The sequence below is a fragment of the Solanum pennellii genome, chromosome 3 (assembly GCF_001406875.1).
Source record: "Solanum pennellii chromosome 3, SPENNV200".
Classification (NCBI taxonomy): Eukaryota; Viridiplantae; Streptophyta; class Magnoliopsida; order Solanales; family Solanaceae; genus Solanum; species Solanum pennellii.
The window spans coordinates 56,777,282-56,796,356 of record NC_028639.1 but is presented as its reverse complement, the minus strand read 5'-3'; the positions used below and the strand labels follow the sequence as shown (position 1 = coordinate 56,796,356).

Here is a 19,075-nt window from a genome sequence, read left to right as displayed (position 1 = left end):
AACAACACACAAATTTAAATTCTGAGAATGAAAGATTCAATTCCTATTCATATCCTTATTCTTTTTAGGTAACTTTGATCTTCTCGTCGTGGCTAAGACATGATCAAAATTTTAAAAAAATTATTGGTTCAATCAGTTTCTTAACAAAATATACTGAAGATGATTCTTGTTATTTTTTGGATAGTGTAAGGATGTTTTTTGTTCACTTAGATAATATAAATATGTACATAAAACTTAAGTCATAATTGAGGGATAATTTTAGCCAAAACGATGTTTAACTTCACTTTTTTATTTTTCCGTGTACTCCCGTTGAAAGAACAATAAGATTTATACTTGATTTCATTTTCACTGAAACAAATAGTTTTTGCATACGGACATTGGCTTTTCTTCTACTTATAATTTTTAGTATTCTAAATTTGTAGGAATATATGTGAGATTTTTATAATGATTAGTTAAGAAAAAATAACGTTTAAAGACATGAAAGTGAAAGATGCAACTATTTTAAGAAAACATGATATTGAGTTCGAGTCATAGTTTGCTCATTTTGACATGGTTCAAAAATCAATTAAAAACAATCTGCTTATCTTTACAAAGTAAAAATAAAATCGTGTAGGCATCACCGTTATTAGAACTCCATTCCCGAAATTATATTGAATACTTTGTTATTTTTATATATTCCAAATACTAGTGGAATTTCTAGATCCGTGTATTCCTTTCAACAAAGACTTGTTTTGTTTCCATTTTTGTACTCTACATTATATGAAAATCAATTAAAATTCCACCAAGTATGCAACCTCGAAGATAAAGCAAAAGTAATAAATTTTCTTCAAGCAACTACATAGACAAACCGAAAATGACTCATTAAACTGCAAAGATCTATGTTTATTTCATACTTTGCAATGCTCCAAACACAAGTACAAACCCTTGAATAGCACATAAGCTCTTTTATGCTTTATATACCTTCAATAGCAGCATCCAAACAATCACCCCATAACAAAAAAAACTGAGCTATAAACACAAGTTCTGAACCTATGCATGCCTATCCCAATCAAAAATTTACATAGCCACGGTTACAAACTCCTAAATGTTATGAGAAAATCAAGTATGATGGTAAAAGAGTTCCAAACTTTTTTCTGATGTTCACCAGGGATAAAGACATTCTATCTGTGCAATATATCCAATCTGAGAGTATGATGCAATACTATCGCCAAACAGTCTCATTCGCATCGGTAAATATCGCATTATGATGTTCGATTAAGCATTGAATGGCATCAATAGCACCCAAATCAATTGGCAATCCATCATCCAACGGGATGGGAGAAGATGCATCAACATTTTCATCTTCATCTGGATGCAAAAACAATCACAGGTGAAAAATGGAATAAGTTGTTTAACAGTTGTTTTAAGTTGCAAATAACAATCTCAAAATGCAATAATTTTACTCTCAAGTAACTAATGTAAACAGAACATGCTCCCAGATATTACCGTCAAAAGAGAAATATGTCTCAATAAACTTAACTAACTCAACCTGTTACTAGTTCTGGCATAATTATTTTTTTGCAGAAAACCAAGGAATTCAAAGCAATTCTTTACCTACTCCTAGTTTACATTAACAAATGTAAGAAGTGGAAACCTCCACTAGCACAAAATCTCCATCCAAAAGAGAAATGAAAAGGAACATAAAACAACAACATATTCTACCCTGGGTGTCTTCAGAAAACACAGATCTTTTGGAAATAGCCGTTCAACGGGCTACACATACTCCAATAGAGAATGTACTCTAAAAATTAAGGTCTCAGCTGCAGTAGTAGAAATTTTTCATTGAAATGCAAAACAAGCTAAAAAACAGTTATAGCACACAGCTTAAGTTAATCTTAGCATAACTTCTTTCTACAATTTTATTCTAATTTATTATGTTTCTGATACACATCTAATTATACAGATACACATTTCAATATTAACTTCCATATCTTCTCAAAATTTTCTTACATTTACCTTTCCTTTTCAAAATTTTGAGTCAATATATAGCCTATTTGAAGTCTTCACGTACTTGTATCATATCTACCTACTTAGTATATATATGTAGTAGTAAATATCCATTTTGCGACTAGCTCACCCTTGTAATTCATCATTACTAATATGAGAGAAGATCTTTCTCCCATCACCAGCAATCTCCAGGTGTGGATGTAGATGCCTGCAGTTCCACTTTTGAACTTCACACATGGTACTTTAATGTGTCAACTGATTTCTTACCAAATAAAACGGGGTCACTAGTCACAATACATTGTTTAAAACTTTCTAAGTCTGTCTATAACAGAAGAAAGAGATTCAACGTGCTAATGTTCAAAATTTATTTGGATGCTAGGTATCCATCCACCCCTCATTTAATATGATTTGTGTTAATAATTATTAAAGATGAATGAAATATTACACTACCCACTAGAAAACAGAAAGGAATAAACAACAACAGACCTTCAAGCATCTCCCATGCACTAGAGTTAGAGTTGGAGTCCATATATTTCTTAGAAGAAGATTTTGCTGAATGGTTCCAGAACTGGTCATACTGGTGTGGACTCTGTCCTCTTTGCCAAATAAGGATTGGAGCCATTTCCGTTGCAAGAGTTCTAGCATCCATCTGCCAGGAAGAAAGTGTGAGAAGCATATAAACGCAGTGAAGAAAAGAATTCACACATTTGTACAAGATAATGGTTCACAAGGAGCAAGATTTTTGGATCTCAATCATCTGGGTGATAAGGAAAAAAAGAACTCCCATTTTTTTTTATTGATGAAGATTTATCCGTAACAAGTTTGTCTGATCTCAATCAAGTGGGCAAAAAGAAATAAAACAAATTCAGAATATGCAAATGCTTATCATAGAAACTAGGCATCTCAATTAGCGAGTTCAAAACCCAAGTGTTAAAAACTGTATCACGTTTTACAGTTCTCCACCACACAATTTCTTCATCTTAGAAGGAAGCGAAGGTTCTATGAACATCAACTCCAAAAACCAAGAGGATGACAAGTACACTAAGACAATTTCAAATCCAAAGATCTGCGCATATCTAGATCGACACAGGGAAAGGTAGGTGCTAATTTTGTTCATTGAGAAAGAGAATAAACTTGCCTTGTTAACCAGAGATTTCTGGCTTACGCGGAGTAGCAGCGCGGTGATCAATTCCAGTGTCATGTAGTTGACAGTTGGAATCTTCTTTAAGGTATTCTTCATTGCGTGTATGCTTGAGCGAGCACCTCTTATTTCATTATAAAGCTCGAAGGTTGTCAATGGCTCAGGTAGACTTGCAAGGTAGCACTTCATCAGAGCTGCAATATCTACCGGATTTACCCCCTCAGGTATTGGTGCATTTTGATCTACAACGCAAATGAGCAAACTAAAGAGTGAATAGATTGATCCCTTGACAAATAAAATATGTTTGAGATTAGAAACTGAATACCTTGATTGTAGTAAGAAACCAATTGATGTATGACCTTTTTATCCCCTTCAGCCTTGAATAGCTCAGGTGAATTCAGCCCTAGACCAAAAGTAGGCTCCCATAACATCATTTAGATGTTTCTGAGAAAATATACATAACAGTAATAACTAATGACAGTTTGCTGTAACTATTGGTACATCTCTCACCTGATAAGACAAGATAATCTGCACATTTCACCATGATAAAAGGAACGGATCTAGTTGATTGCTGCCTCTGCACAAGGATATCGATGGGGACTCCAAACACTGGATAAACCAAGATATGTCACTATAGCCAGAAAAAAATGTCTCCTGAGAGATTTGAGGAAGCAAATAATCATATGGCTCATTCCATATTTATAACTGTTGAACTGATTTCTACAACCCATGGAGGACATGGTGTAGAAGTGGTAAAGAAGTGTGATCAAGTATAACAGACATCTGCTACTACACCGTCCTTTATTCCTAAATGAACTAAAAAAAAATCCAGTAAAAGAGTAGCAAGGAAAAATTAAGCAGAAGAAATTTTGGAGTTGTTGGATACCAACATAAGCCATCCCCTCCCCCCTCTCCCAAAAAAAAATGAGGAACACTAAAAAACTCATAAGCAAGTAGTATAATGATCAAGAGAGAAGAAACTTTACCATCAGTGCTGGCAACTCCCTGCATTTCAAATAGAAAAGATAAGATACTTTGAATTCCAAGCCACAGAGAAATTTGAGATGAAAAAGGAAAAGAGTGAAAATTATTGTGCACCTTCTGCCACCGCTCTATATCAGTCAGCAAAGTCTTGCTTTTCTGTGCAGTTTTCTTTGCCACCTGGAACATAAAATTATTGCATGTGTCTAGTTCAGACTAAGACTGCTTTGCAAAAGATGATTCAAAAATATCATATCATGTGTACTTTAGGTTTTTAACTACTGATATCATAAGATCAACATCTCTCATCCGTTCCTCATTTTCTTCACTCAAAGATATACAACAACAATTCCATTGAAGTGCCAAACTAGGAACTACACCCTGTATATTTGAAACCAAATTTGTTGCCTTAATTAGGTATTTGATTGTGTGGTTTCATATTAGACTGGACTTAGAAAACATTGCCAGCACTAAATTACCACTATGAAGATCGTAGCTGTATGACTTCTTCCATTCACTAGTGACTTGACACCTAACATTTACAAAGACAAAAAGTTAACCTACCATCACGATTCAAACCTACACTGAAAACCTCACAACCTAAATAGAAGTCCTCGTTGAGTAAAAACAGATACTTCTCTGTATCCCTATTTACAACTCCAACAAAACAGACTGTAAATAAGATTTAATTGATATATAATAGCTCTTTTACTAGGAAATACTACAAGGACAGAATCATTGGAGATCTATGCATAAAGAATCAAAGAGGTCAAGCCAATAACTTTAACAGTAGAAAAATAAACTCTTCTATTTAACTTCCCTTGGCTTTGTTGCTGACCTCAGATTTCAAAATACAAAATTTTCATACTCTCCTAAACCCAAATCTCTCCATTTATGAGTTGGCAGGGGTAGGGAGTGGAGGAGAGTGTCAATAGAAACTGTCCTAAACCCAAATCTTGGAACGTCAAAATCTGCTAGTAATGGATGAGCTGTGAATAGAAATCACATAGTAAAAGCTTCATGATTCTGTTTCTAGTAAGAAGGTTTAGTTCAATCTCCCCTTATGTTTTAATTGAATCACAAAACCTTCTGCTATTTAAGGATAGGCTCATGAACCTAAGACAAAATTAAAAGACCAGATAGCCAAGAACCTGTGTGCCTCACAACTCTAGTGGTCATCCCAATTCCCCAGTGATACGTTGACATCACCTAGTGTTCTATAACAAAGTAAATGCAACAAAAATCCACAATGCTCTCTATTATAGGTATGGCAAAATCAAGAATATGGGATATGTTGATTAATCACAATTGGGAAATTTTCCACAAAACTGCTGATGTTTGTAATACCTCCTCAACTTTTGTCTTTCCAACAGCAACCTTATCTTTTGTCTCCAAAAACCCCTTCCTCAAAAAGAAGCTGGTTGTAGCAGCCGCAGAGATAAAGCGCTCCTGCATGGCATGTCTTGTTGATGGCTGCTGCAGGAGCGACCATCGACTTTTGACTACTGATCCAACTTTCTCAGCAACCTCGCCAACATTTCCCTTTGCATCTTTCGCAACCTCACCAACAAATGATCCTGCAGACTGCCCAGCTTCTTTCAACTTCACCCCTGTATCAAAGATTCAGTTATCAAACATACAAAAATCAACGTGAAGGTAGAAACATAAAATTGGATTTCCAACTGAGTTACCCGAAGATTGAAAGAATCCACTAGCTTTCTCTTGCCACTGAGGCGAAATTACTGAAGGCATTGAAGTTGCAACAAGTAGTAGACAGTATCAAATCGCCTAAAAATAAAGAAAAACAATTACAGGTGTAAATAAAGTTTTTATATCACCAAATGCTTTCGCTCCATTTCGACAACTATACAATTTTCATATCAATTCCAGCCAACACCATTTACATCAGAAACAACAAATTAACAAGAAAACACTAGTGAAAAAAAAAGAAATCAAAAATCAAATTATTTCTGTTAACCAAATCAAAGATGGACTTATAAAACAGTACTTCCATGAGAAAAATAAGCAATTGTTTCCAAAATCCACATATCATCACTTTAACGAAACATTAAAAACTCCACCATCGAATCAATACAGAAAGTTATAAACCTAATCCGCAGATCCAAAACATGATAGCTTCGATAAATTCCTAAATCATTACAGAACTGAGAAGAAACAAATGCAGTCAGTTTCAATTACTAAACCTACACCCGAAATTGACGATAATTTAACTCAATTCCAATAATTAACAAACAAAGAAACCGAAAAAACTGCGACAGAGAAGATTGATGATCCGAAAACAACAATCGGGTTAGGGTTTTACCTTTGATCAACGGATTGAAAACCTTTAGAGAAAGAATCGTTGAAGAAGAAAAACAAAATGAGAAAAATATTATTATTATTATTAATACTAATACTAATAATGAGTTTATTTTGTGATGATTAACGGGTCGACTTTTTTATGCTTTTGATAGCCAATAACAAAAAAGTACGTGGATTTTTTTCAGACAAAAAGCTATTTTTTCTACTATAACTCTCATTTCTGTACGCTTCCAACGGACATAACGGCTATGCATCTCTTCCACTATTTTCGTAAAACTAATATTGCAACCAAAATAAAAAAGAAAAACATTATACTAGTACTGTTTTTTTCGTACACTGTATGTATGTAGGGTAAAACTTATCTATATTTAAATTTATAATTAATTTTACTTTATTATATCACATAAATAATGTATTTATATTGATTTGGTGTAAACACTTTATGTAGATAAAATTTTTTCCTATATTTCATTTTATTTTATCACTAGCTTAACTACTGTTAAATCATAATATAAATTTAAAGGAAAAAGTATTATATATTAAAATATTATATTTATTATGTTTAAAAAGTGCTATAATAAAATTATATTTTTATTTATAATTTTTTTAAAATAATAATAAAATTGTTGGACAGATAGTATAAATTTGAATCGTTGAAGAGCCATCCAAATATTATAGGCATAGTTAATGATTTTTCTATAATAAAAATAAAATAAGATATAATTTTACTTCGTTCATTTGATGTATACAGTTGATTTATTATTTAAGTAGTTAGCTTTAATTTTTCTCTTGTGTTTTTTTTTTAAAAATATATTCATTGTTCGAGTTCACACCAAAATTTGAGTGTAATTAGTTACTCTTACGCTTCAGATATATGTGATTAATTGTGAATAAAGGTTATAAATAATGATGTTATGTTAAAATTTATTTTACACAATAATAACATATTTAGTGAAATTTTATAAGTGGAATTTGGAAAGCAACTTTAGGAAAAAAGCTTACCAGCCCCAGCACCAGGTGTTTACACCAAACTAATTCAATTTTCGTTATTATTGATTTAATAAAATAAAATATATATTAATTAAAATTAAATAAAATAAATTATAAATTTAAACACATAATATGCATATATTAAATTAATATAAATAATCGATGCGAATAAATTTTATCCCAAACTTTACCACTGCTTTCTAAAGATATAAAATATTATTTGGTAAAGACCTTCGGCACGTCGAATACAACAATTTTAAATACAAAAAAAAATATATAGCAAGCCATAAAATGCTTTTTTTTTTCCCAAAGTAAAATATTGCAAGTCATAAAATGCTTTTTTTTTTGGCAAGTTATGATGATATTTTAGAAGTAAATTCTTTATGTGATTTTTTTAATGGTTAATAAATGTTCAAGAAATTGCATTCATGAGAGTATTCCTTAATTTTTAAATTTTGAGATTCAAACAAGTTTAATTTTAATTTTTAATAAATTTTTTAAATATTTTAAATAATTAATTATCATAACTTACATTACTTTTTATGTAATTTACAGACATATACATTCCATTTTTAAAAAATGATAGAAGAAATTAAATATATAGTAGTATATAGGAAAGACGGTTGTTCTTCTTAGCTTCTAAATAATGATTAACTAAACAATACAACTGTATTTTTCATATATTTGTAATTTAATCGGTGGATACATTATCAAGAGATACTTAAAAATTTATATATTTTTACTCATGCATTTTTCAATTTACACGGTTCTTAAAAATTGATTTGTCTTTTTTATATTATTCATATTAGTTAATGTTTAATATTAGGTCTTAAAAATATTTTTAAAAGTAATTAAATGCTGAAAACAAATTAATAAAAACAACTAAATATGTTGAAAATGATTTTTTTTTCTTCTGTTTTTGAAATAATGAACTAGTAAAATGAACAAAGTGTACAATAATAATTTTTCCATATTGGACAGAGAAATAAAATAGTGTAATGAGGTAATGAGGATCTCAAGGCAATCATGGGCAACACGTTTAATTTTACTTTTGACCAATAATTTTGTGTTAATGCTCATCGATGATGCGCTAAGTATAATTAATTAAGAATGTTTTTGAAAAGAAGAAGATATATATAATTAATTAAGAATGTTTGGAAAAGCAGAAGATATATTTATTTGATATATGTGGCAGCAAGTACCTATTTATTAAGGAGGCACTATTTAATTTGTTTTTTTTTTTTCTCAATATGCATTATTGATAGGCTTGAAATTTTGACTAAGCATTTAAATATCGAAAGTCTCTTGATTGACAATAAAATTAAGTTCCATATTTGATGATATTTATTCTAAATTTTTAAGAGATAAGTTTTAAAAATATATTTAGATTTTTTTTATTGATTTTCATACCAAATTATTGAGATTGTGAATTACATACTTAAACTATTACTTTTTAGTTTGAGAAACATATCTCTCTTTTATACTTCTTTCGTTTAAAAAAGAATGACATCGATCAAAAAATTTCTTTATTTTCTTAAACTCCGCGTCAAGTTAAACTAGACCATTTTTTGTGAAACAGAGAAAGTACCACTTTCATCATGGTTTGTATAATAAACTTTCTTTTATTTTAAAAAGTTATCAAATCACGACATAACATTCAACCTTGATCAAAACTAAATAAATTATTAGTATTAATTAATATCAAAAATTTAAAAATTATTATTCAAAAATAATAATATTTCTTTTACAAAATAAATTATAAAATGTTTTTCTTACCTCACTCTATTACTTCCTCTCACCCCTCCCCCACCTCGGCTATTTTTTTAAAGTCTTCTTTGTTTTAATTTCTTTTATATTTTCTTTTACTTCACCCTCACCCCCCTCAAATACTAATTTAGAACTGCAGAAGCTACCATATGAATCAAATATTCATCCGCTAATAACAATACTACTTGGTGAAGGGACTGTACGTTTAATGTCAAATTAAGCACCTCACTTATCATATGATTAGTAAACTTGATCGCACGAATTACTCATTTAAATTAATTTATTATTAATTAGAAATTGATTTACTATTTTAATTTATTATAAATTATTATGTTGATCGTTTTGAAAATTCTTTAAATGTTATATATAGAGTTATTTTATAACATGTCAACTTTCAAGTGTGATTTGCTACAATATTAAAATTCTACTTGGAAGGAGAAAAAATAATTATTAGATAAATGATGATTCAAATATATTAAAATACTTGTGATTTGTGAATGATAAAGATTTATCCAGCAAGACTTCATCTGTTATACTTTTTTAAAATTCTTAACAGCGCGCTTTTCAAGTTCGTTATAATTCTCTCTCAGATAGCAAAGTTATAGTATAATAAAAAAGATTGTAGAGATAATGCTGAATCTTTAAAATAAAATAATTACGAAAAATAAATAAAATGTTATGAAACTGTATAAATTTAGAAGAAGAAGAAGGTAGGGAGAAGAGAAAAGACTTCTTATTTCTCTTGAAGTATATTCACGATTCATAGATCTTTCACAAATCTTATTTAGGAAAACCCTTTATTTATAGAGAAAACCTTACTTGGTCCCCAAGTAGGATTCCTAACCATATCCTACAATGACTCCACATAATTAGACATTCACTATAATACAAATTATTTATAACATAAAAAGAATAATAAAATTGCCGGGCAAAGAAAAATTTCACACCCACTCTCCTTTGCCTAATTTTAATTATATAAAAATTATTTTGGGGTAAAAGAGATACCCATATTTTCCAACAATGTCATTTATTTCGGAAACATGTACAAAATAATTCAAAATTCAATATGAAATTACTTTAAATTATAATAGAAAATTTAACCTAGAAAATAAATTTATTGTATTTCAGTTCACATTATAACTATGTACTTACTTACAACAAATTAATTTTAAAAGAAACAAAATTGTACTTATAGCTAATGTTAAATATTCTTCAAGTCTTATTTCAATTACACTATAACTATATATAAACTTGCAACAATTTAATTTTAAAAAGAGTAACAAATTTTGATACGTAGCTAATAATAACGTATACTTCAAGTTTGTATGAATTATCAAAATTCATTAAGAAATCAATACAATTATGTTAAGAATTTATCATAAAACATGATTTATCCCATAAAAAATAAAATTATTACGTTTACATCTACATTAAAACTATGTACACACTTGCAAAAATAATTAAAGAAATAAATTTGATATATCTATAACAATAACTATTTTCCGAGCTTGAATTATACATATACTTCATATAAGTAAGGCCATATGCGTAAGCCATTCTTCTTTGGTTCCTATTAACAAAATTTTTGCACAAGAATGATATATTAATAATGGTGGCAAAAGCCAAAAAAAATATAAAGCTTATACGAGGTATTACTCTATCCTCGTAAAATTTCATTGATATATGTTATTATTGTATTTTTTTTTTTCTGATTTACGAGTTAGATGTCTAAAGAAATAATTAATTGATCTTAATATGAACATACCTCACAAAAATACGTCTCGAAAGTATCGCAAATTAAATAATAGGACCTAGAGGATCATATCCCTAATCCCATGGTGAAGGTAGATATGGAGCCAAAAGTTTATGGATTAGAATTTTAATCTTTTTATATAAGCGAGTTCTAAATTAATAATTTCTATAGATCTTTAAAATAGATATAATTTTTGAATCAAAACAACCTAATTGAATATGCGAAACCGTCTATAATTGTTTAATAATAACTCGTTTGAAGGTTATTACAGTAATGATGAAGCACTTGCTAGATCCAATGACTTCATTGTGAAACAGAGAGAACAAATCAATTTGTCTCTTTTGAGTTTGTTTTTCTTCTTTTTCTTTCTGGTTTCTCACCCTGTATTGTGTTCGTTAGAGCCCAATCAAATCAGGATTCGCGCCAAGAAGTCTTACATTGAGCCCTAACAAACACAATTCGCGCCAAGAAGTCTCACATTGAGCCCTAACAAACACAACTCCTTACCAGGGGAACTCAAACTCGAAATATCTAGTTAAACACTACATAACGTGCATTCTCTATTCTAAGATTAAACATGTCTTGATTTTGTAATTAAGATGAAGTGTGATGTGCACTTCTGGCTATGTAAAATTCTCCAAATTACAATGCTTTGATTACATTATGATTTGGCAAATTGCAAGTTACAATTGGAGAAGTACTAGCTATTACCGGAGAAGTAATTTATTAGAAAACCAAGCAATTGAAACAAATATGATGAAAGTTCGACTACGTATCCCATTAATATTATGAAACAATGTATAAATTGAAATATCTATTAATAACAAGTACTATTAATTATATGCGGCAACATATATATATATAAGTATTGAAAATCCATTATCAAATGGCTTGAAGCTTACAAACCGTTGGTTGAAACTAAAAACTAATCAAGATTATATGCATAGCTTTCTTGGTAAATTGAATTTGATACTTTCGTACTATGCTTCAACCTTATACCTTATACCCAAAAACGGCGTTAGACAAACACGTTCATGTTTAATTCTGTGATGCGTGATTGTGGAGCCTTTAGGATCCCAATGGTTAATAGCAATGCCGAGAACTATCGGTAGCAAAGGGCGGCCCAAATTGGCTGGTAGAGACATCATAGTCCGAGCAAAAGAAGAGAGTTCCCATATGATGGGCAACATTCTGTGCAAAGGGAGACCTACAGAGCTTAGTATTTCACAAAGACTATCATCGGGAGCAGCATTGTCACGAATCACGGCATTACTCGGCAAATAGTAAGACTCCGTGATAAATGGACCTCGAGGTTCCTCAACGATGGAATCCCCTTTCTTTGACAGGTACTGAACGAATTCTTGAATCCGAATTTCGATCAAGAATAATGGTCTGGTAGATGAGTTGACAATGCTCTTCAAGTTGATGGACTTTGGAATGATAAAATCATCTGTCCAAACTTCAAACTCATTGAAGGTAATTTGTGGAATCTCCATCTTCTTGCAATTGTAAGTGAATGAATAGAAAAGATTATTGGTGATGCTTTTATACACTTTGAAGAAAGACTAATTTGTGTAGGAATAGGAAACGCAGGTTTCCAAAATTGATTAATTTCAAATAAACTTTCCATAATTACAATTTGCTACTCTTTGTTTTTGGGCAAAAGAGAAAAGTAAAAATTAGATTAGTTAAAATTAAGTAATTCCCAAGTATAGCCAAACTATTACATCAACTGGCCGAAACATTTAGTAATTGCTATTTAGTTTTTTCGAAAAAAAATGACATATATCGCGAATCTAAAATAAAATAAGTATCTCCTATTTTTTTCTCTCTATTATTTTCCTTCTTTATTCCCCTTAAAGAGATAGGTATCATAATCCGTTTGAAAAATTTCAACCTTTTGAAAAAATCACAATCTAATTGAAAAGTCATAAGTCATTGGAAATATCACAATTCATTGCAAAAGTCACAATCCATTTACGTGAAAAGGTATCAACTTTTAATATAACATAATTAAATAATTAAATATTTTTAATTAGGAATATTATAGTAATTTAATATTCACATTTGAAAGTTTATGCTTTTAAGATAGTATAATCGAAGATATATTTGGTTTCTATTTTAGCAGTCAACTAAGGTAACGAGCTTCCAGCTAATGAGCAAATGATAATTAATATATCGCTGCAACGCGTCCTACGCTTATCTCATCGTTCCTATTTTCCTTTGCTATTAATTTGACCTTTTTTATTTAATTGCATGATAACATGCCCTATGTTTAGTTTACCTACAATGAGGGAGGACAAATAATTTTTTTTTCTAGTCTTTTTTTAGGGGGAGAGGAATGAGATTCAATCCTTCACCACAAGTGAAGGACTGAGGGTCGAACACGATTCAAATAAGTCTATTTTTATAGTAAATATTTTATATACTTTTTAATTATCAATTATTCTAGCTTATAATTTTATGTAGTTTATAAATACAAAAATTTTATTTTAAAAAATTTATATATTTGATGAACAAATTCTCGGTCAAACTTCAGCTGTTTGACTCTTGAAAAATAAAATAAGTCACGTAAATTAAGACAAATGTAATATTAAATTACGAAATTTTACATGCGCATCTTTGCATTATTGCATCATTTTTGTCCAAAACAACTATAGTATGTAGGAATAAAGAAATTCTTGATCTGGTTTCTTGCATTAATTTGAATTAGTTAAATTAAAAGATGCGATGATTAAAGAATAAAAGAAGTCGTCATTGTGTTTTGCTTAAATATCAAATTAGCCACTTTTCATGAATGGAAAATAATAGGTGCCATTACTATTGAGTACATTGACAAAAAGACTATCAAACTAAAGATGTATAATTCCCCTAGATGCAGGATCAAATTACAAACCATAACTTATAATTAAATATCCAACATGAGATATGTTTAACTTATACTAGTATAAGTAGTGTCACTCTTGTCATAGTCTTGTTCATCACAAACAAATCTCTTCCAAAACCAATGATCCCTCCATATGCTTTCCATATTTTCAATAGGCAAATTCCTTGTCTCTGGCAAAAATAAGTAGACAAATGCAGTCATAATTGCAACCCATGCCCCAAAGAAGAAGAAAATCCCTGATTTTAGATGGCAAAGCATAGCCAAGAAAGTTTGAGCAATTATAAAAGTGAATGTTAACCCCACTGCCACTGTTATGCTTTGTCCTGCTGACCTTATCTCTAATGGAAATATTTCACTTGGAACTAACCATCCTAATGGACCCCATGAAAAACTAAAACCTGCAACATATATGCATATCAATACCAAAACCAATAGCCCATACCCCTTGCTCAACACTCCATGATCTCCCAACTTAACTGCCATTATTATCCCTATCAACATTTGTGATACAAACATTTGGATTCCCCCGAAACTGAACATAGCCCTTCGCCCCACCCTGTCAACTATCAACAATGCTAAGAAAGTCGCGCTGGTGCCTACCACACCTGTCACCACAGCAGACATAAGTGATGCACTCGCGCCAAGGCCTATTGTTTGGAACAGAATTGGAGCGTAGAAGGAGATCACGTTGATCCCCGTCACCTGTTGGAAGAATGGTATTAGTATTGACATAACAAGTTGGGGTCTGTATTTCCGTTTAATGATTTGCTTGAAAGGATGCTTGACGGCTTTTGAGTTGTCACTTGCTTTGATGAGATCATCCAGTTCTGCTTGGACATCGGTTGTACCACGTACACGTTGTAGAATCTTCTTAGCTTTTTGATGATCATTTCCATGTTGAATTAGGCTGTTTGCGGTTTCTGGGAGGAAAAATGCTCCTACTGTTAGAAATGTAGCAGGAGCTGCAGCCATCGCTAAGGAAATTCTCCATCCCCAACCACCTTTAATCTTTTGAACACCGTAGTTAAGAAGGCTAGCAAATAGTACTCCAATTCCTACACATAATTGGAACGCGATATTGAAAGATCCCCTGTACTTAGCAGGTGCCATTTCCGAAAGGTATAAAGGGACTGCCTGCAGCCATAGTTCAGACATATGTTACGAAATAGGTAGTAAGTAGTACAATTTATGAAGAAGAAAAAAACGCGTTCATAGGAGGAGAAAGTGTACCTGATTTGCAAAACCAACACCTACACCTAGCAGGATTCGACCAAGTAATAACATGTAGATATTGGATGCTGCACCTCCAAGAGCAGAACCGATGAGAAATGCTATTCCACCGATTATAATTGATGGTCTACGACCATATGTACGAGTGACTGGTGAGGCGAAGAAGGAAGCAATAAGACCAGCAATGTATAAAGAGGAAGTGAAAGAGGTCAGCAGTTGGCTGTCAAATACACAGTAGTTGCTTATTTCGGTTACAGTTGTCATCTTAGTGAACACTTGTGGGAAGAATTTCTTCAGAAACGGCGCCATTGAGATCACTCCTCCTGTAAAACACATGAGTAAAAGTTAGCAACAAGCCAACAACCAATTCGAGAAAATATCTTTGAGGAAACATACCTGAAATTCCGATATCATAACCAAAGATGATTCCTCCGGTTGCAGCAACGATGGATGATAACACCACAAACCACGTAATCCTTCCATTGTAATCCGCGGAACCCTCACTTGTTGGGACAATACCAACTGCCATTTCTTCTCTACAAGTTCAAAGGAATCTGTGTTGAGTGAAAATTGCACATGAAGTTATAGGAGTAAGATATATAATAAGCTATACATCATGACTCATGCACAGCTACAAAATCAACATGCCTAAATAAATTAACTTGGTCAATGCCTTGCAATTGGATGGCGTATTTAATTATTTGGACTTTAGGGTCATACTCATCATATAGAACAATAAATTTTAAGTTGAACTAGTCATATTTTTGGGCTTCTTGTCACACTTTCCTGTATTATGCCAATTTTCTCCTACTTAAGTGGATTCACGTTATATACACTATTGTTTGGATGTTATAATTTTGTCCATACATCGGATCAATAATTCTAGATCGATAATTTTTCGGAATTAATGCAGACTTTGGTACCAAGGACGAAAAACAAATGCCCTAACACATTACGATACATATATTGAGCAGTTGACTAATCTCCTGAAGTAGATATTTTCACTTGTAACTAGCAAGCTAAGCCCACTACTGGACCCCAAGACAAACAAAGTAAATGCAAATCAAAACTGGTACACTGTACCACTTGTTGAGCCCAGTCACACCACATATGGTCCCTTAATTTAATTAAGCAATAAGCACCATAATTGCTCCAACCAATAGGGGCGGAGCTACCTTCATACAAGGGGTTCATCCGAACCTTCTTTGACGAAAAATTATATTATTTAGGTTAAAATAAGTTTATACGTACATATAGTAGATGTCGAATCCTCTTCGGCTATCTATTTCTACAAATTTTGAACCCCTCATTGAATATCCTGATTTCGCCTCTGCCAACCAACATTTGAATTCCTCCAAATTAATCTCTGCCGGACTAGGTCTATAATATATATAGTAATGACAGAGAAAAAAAGATTGCATCAGCTCTAACAACTCCCTTAACCACTCACTTTCACCTAACCCAATATATTGTTCTAAACAGTATTAATTAATTTTGCATGTAAATTAATTAATTTTGGATTGCTATTAACATGACAAGTTGAGCTTTTGTATAATATCTTTAAATAAGTGTTATTTGACGTCAATTTCATTAATGAGGTCATATACTATAAGTTATAACTTTGACATATTCTATTCCCTGGATTCTTCGTAGCCTTCTCTTAGCCTTTTACATGATCATTGTCAAAATGTTGGTGTTGGTGTTACTCTTTTGTTGATTTTTATAATCAATTTTTAATAAATTAATGATGTGTAGTAGTTTTTTTAAAAATCCATGTATAGAAATAAGAAAATTGAGAGTAATTCAGATAGCAAGTCGTATATTGCTTATGTACTATTGTAGAACGTAGGATGCAAGTGAGAGGTGTGTTGCAAATGAATTATGAGCCACCTATTTACCTTGTGAAACCAATTTATTGTTCACTTAAATTTCACCTATAAAAGATGCTATCTTGACTTTTCTACCAAAGAAGAATTATCCTCCTAATTACCATATCTTCTCATTAATTCATATTTTGAATCTTGTCAAATTTAACATATCTCCATCTTGGCAAGATTCTCCATTTTCAACTTTCTCTCAACAACAATTTTGATTGTGTCTTCAACCCAATCTTCAATGTTTAACAATGTTGATCAAGTTCAAACAATGTTGAAACTTGACCACAGTCACCACTATTGTCAATATATCGGCAGGATTATCCGTAGTATGAATTTTCTGCATTATGACTCCACCATGATGTCTTGTATGAAATGATATCGGACGTCAATGTGCTTCGTCCTTGCATGATAAACTTGGTTCTTTGCTAATTGAATAACACTTTGACTATCAGAAAATATTGTGATTCCTTCTTGTCCAATACCAAGCTCTCTAAGCAATCTTTGAAGTCAAATTGCTTCTTTCGCAGCCTCTATAATTGTCATGTACTCTGCCTCAGTAGTAGACAAAATAACTGTTGACTGCAAAGTAGACTTCCAACTAACTGGTGCATTTGCAATAGTGAAAACATAACCAGTAGTTGATCTTCGTTTGTCCAAATCACCTGCATAATCTGAGTCACAATATCCAACAAGATATTGACTATCTTTCTGCTCGAAAATCAAATCAACATCCACAATATTATGAATATACCGTAGAATTCATTTTACAGCCTGCCAATGATCCTTTCCAGGATTATGCATGTACCTGCTTACAACTCCAACAGAGTGTGAAATATCTGGCGTTGTGCAAACCATTGCATACATCAAGCTACCTATAGCATTCGCGTATGGTACTCTTGACATATATTCTCGTTCAGATTCATTCTTAGGTGAGATAGCATCACTAAGCTTAAAATGAGGAGCAAGTGGAGTGCTAACCGACTTCGTTTTTCATTCATGCCAAATCGGTTTAGTACTCTCTTCTAATATTCTTTTTGAGATAAATAGAGTTTCTTTGAATGTCTATCTCTTTTTATCTCCATGCCAAGAATCTTTTTTGCCTCACCTAAATACTCCATCTCAAACTCCTTTCTTAGTTGAATCTTTAGCTTTTCAATTTCCTCTTGACTTTTAGAAGCTATCAACATATAGGAGAAGATATATAAAGAAATTATCTTCAAACTTGCGCAAATACACACAATGATCATATTTGCTTCTTATGTATCTTTGATGTAACATAAACTTGTGAAATCGTTTGTACCATTGTCTAGAAGATTGTTTCAATTCGTACAATGATTTTTCAAGTTTGCACACCATATTTTCTTTTCCATCAACTTTGAATCCTTCTGGTTGAGTCATATAGATTTCCTCTTCCAAGTCTCCATGTAAAAATACAGTTTTTACATCCAACTGAACTAGTTCCAAATTCAACTGTGCTACTAAAGCCAACAAAACTCTAATGGAGGAATGTTTCACAACTGGAGAAAATACCTCATTATAATAAATTCCCTCCTTTTGGGCATATCCTTTGCGACTGTGTTTCTTCATCCATGGAAATCCTCCACTTATCTTCTTCTGAACTTTGAACTGCGTCTTTATAAGTGGTAGGAATGTCATCAGCTGCAATTGAGTCTGCACAAGCCACCATATCTATGAGTCGAGCAGGTTTTCTTATTGTCTTTTTTGGCTTGCCGGTTTGTTGGGTTTTATTTGCCCTAAATTTCTTACCATAAATAGGTTTTCCTTTTAGGAAAAGGTTTTGAATTGACTAATCCTTTTTCTGGTAGGAAAAGGTTTAGGACTCTATAAATAGAGGCATGTTCCTTCTAACTTAATCAGCATTCACAATGTAGTCTTAAAAAGCTTTGAGAGTTTTGGTTAGAGGGAGAATTTGTGGGTCACAAGCTTGATACGTTATCACTTGTGTGAACCTCCCATGTATTTCGAGTGAATTGGTTGAGGTTGTTTCTCTCTGTATTTTGTACTCTCATATTTATAGTGGATTGCTCATCTCCTTTGTGGACGTAGGTCGATTGACCGAACCACGTTAAATCTTTGTGTCTTTTGGTATATTTCTCGTTGTCTTCTTACTCGTGGTCTTT

The 19,075-nt window shown here is 31.8% G+C and overlaps 2 protein-coding genes across 2 annotated transcripts; both read right to left on the bottom strand.

Moving 5' to 3' along the window:
• Nucleotides 1-839: 839 nt before the first annotated feature.
• LOC107012286 (uncharacterized Rho GTPase-activating protein At5g61530) lies at nt 840-6,574 on the bottom strand. The gene is made up of 10 exons (XM_015212086.2): nt 6,432-6,574; nt 5,800-5,896; nt 5,456-5,718; nt 4,226-4,288; nt 4,114-4,132; nt 3,638-3,736; nt 3,453-3,530; nt 3,125-3,369; nt 2,473-2,635; nt 840-1,347 (listed from the first exon to the last, which is right to left on the bottom strand). The coding sequence occupies exons 2-10, from the start codon at nt 5,858-5,860 to the stop codon at nt 1,202-1,204; spliced, it is 1,137 nt and encodes a 378-aa protein (XP_015067572.1). The 5' UTR covers nt 5,861-5,896; nt 6,432-6,574; the 3' UTR covers nt 840-1,201.
• Nucleotides 6,575-13,702: 7,128 nt separating this feature from the next.
• On the bottom strand, nt 13,703-15,846 carry LOC107012845 (hexose carrier protein HEX6-like). The gene is made up of 3 exons (XM_027915276.1): nt 15,454-15,846; nt 15,058-15,380; nt 13,703-14,961 (listed from the first exon to the last, which is right to left on the bottom strand). Exons 1-3 carry the CDS (start codon nt 15,584-15,586, stop codon nt 13,873-13,875), a joined length of 1,545 nt encoding a protein of 514 aa, XP_027771077.1. The 5' UTR covers nt 15,587-15,846; the 3' UTR covers nt 13,703-13,872.
• Between the last annotated feature and the right edge of the window lie 3,229 nt (nt 15,847-19,075).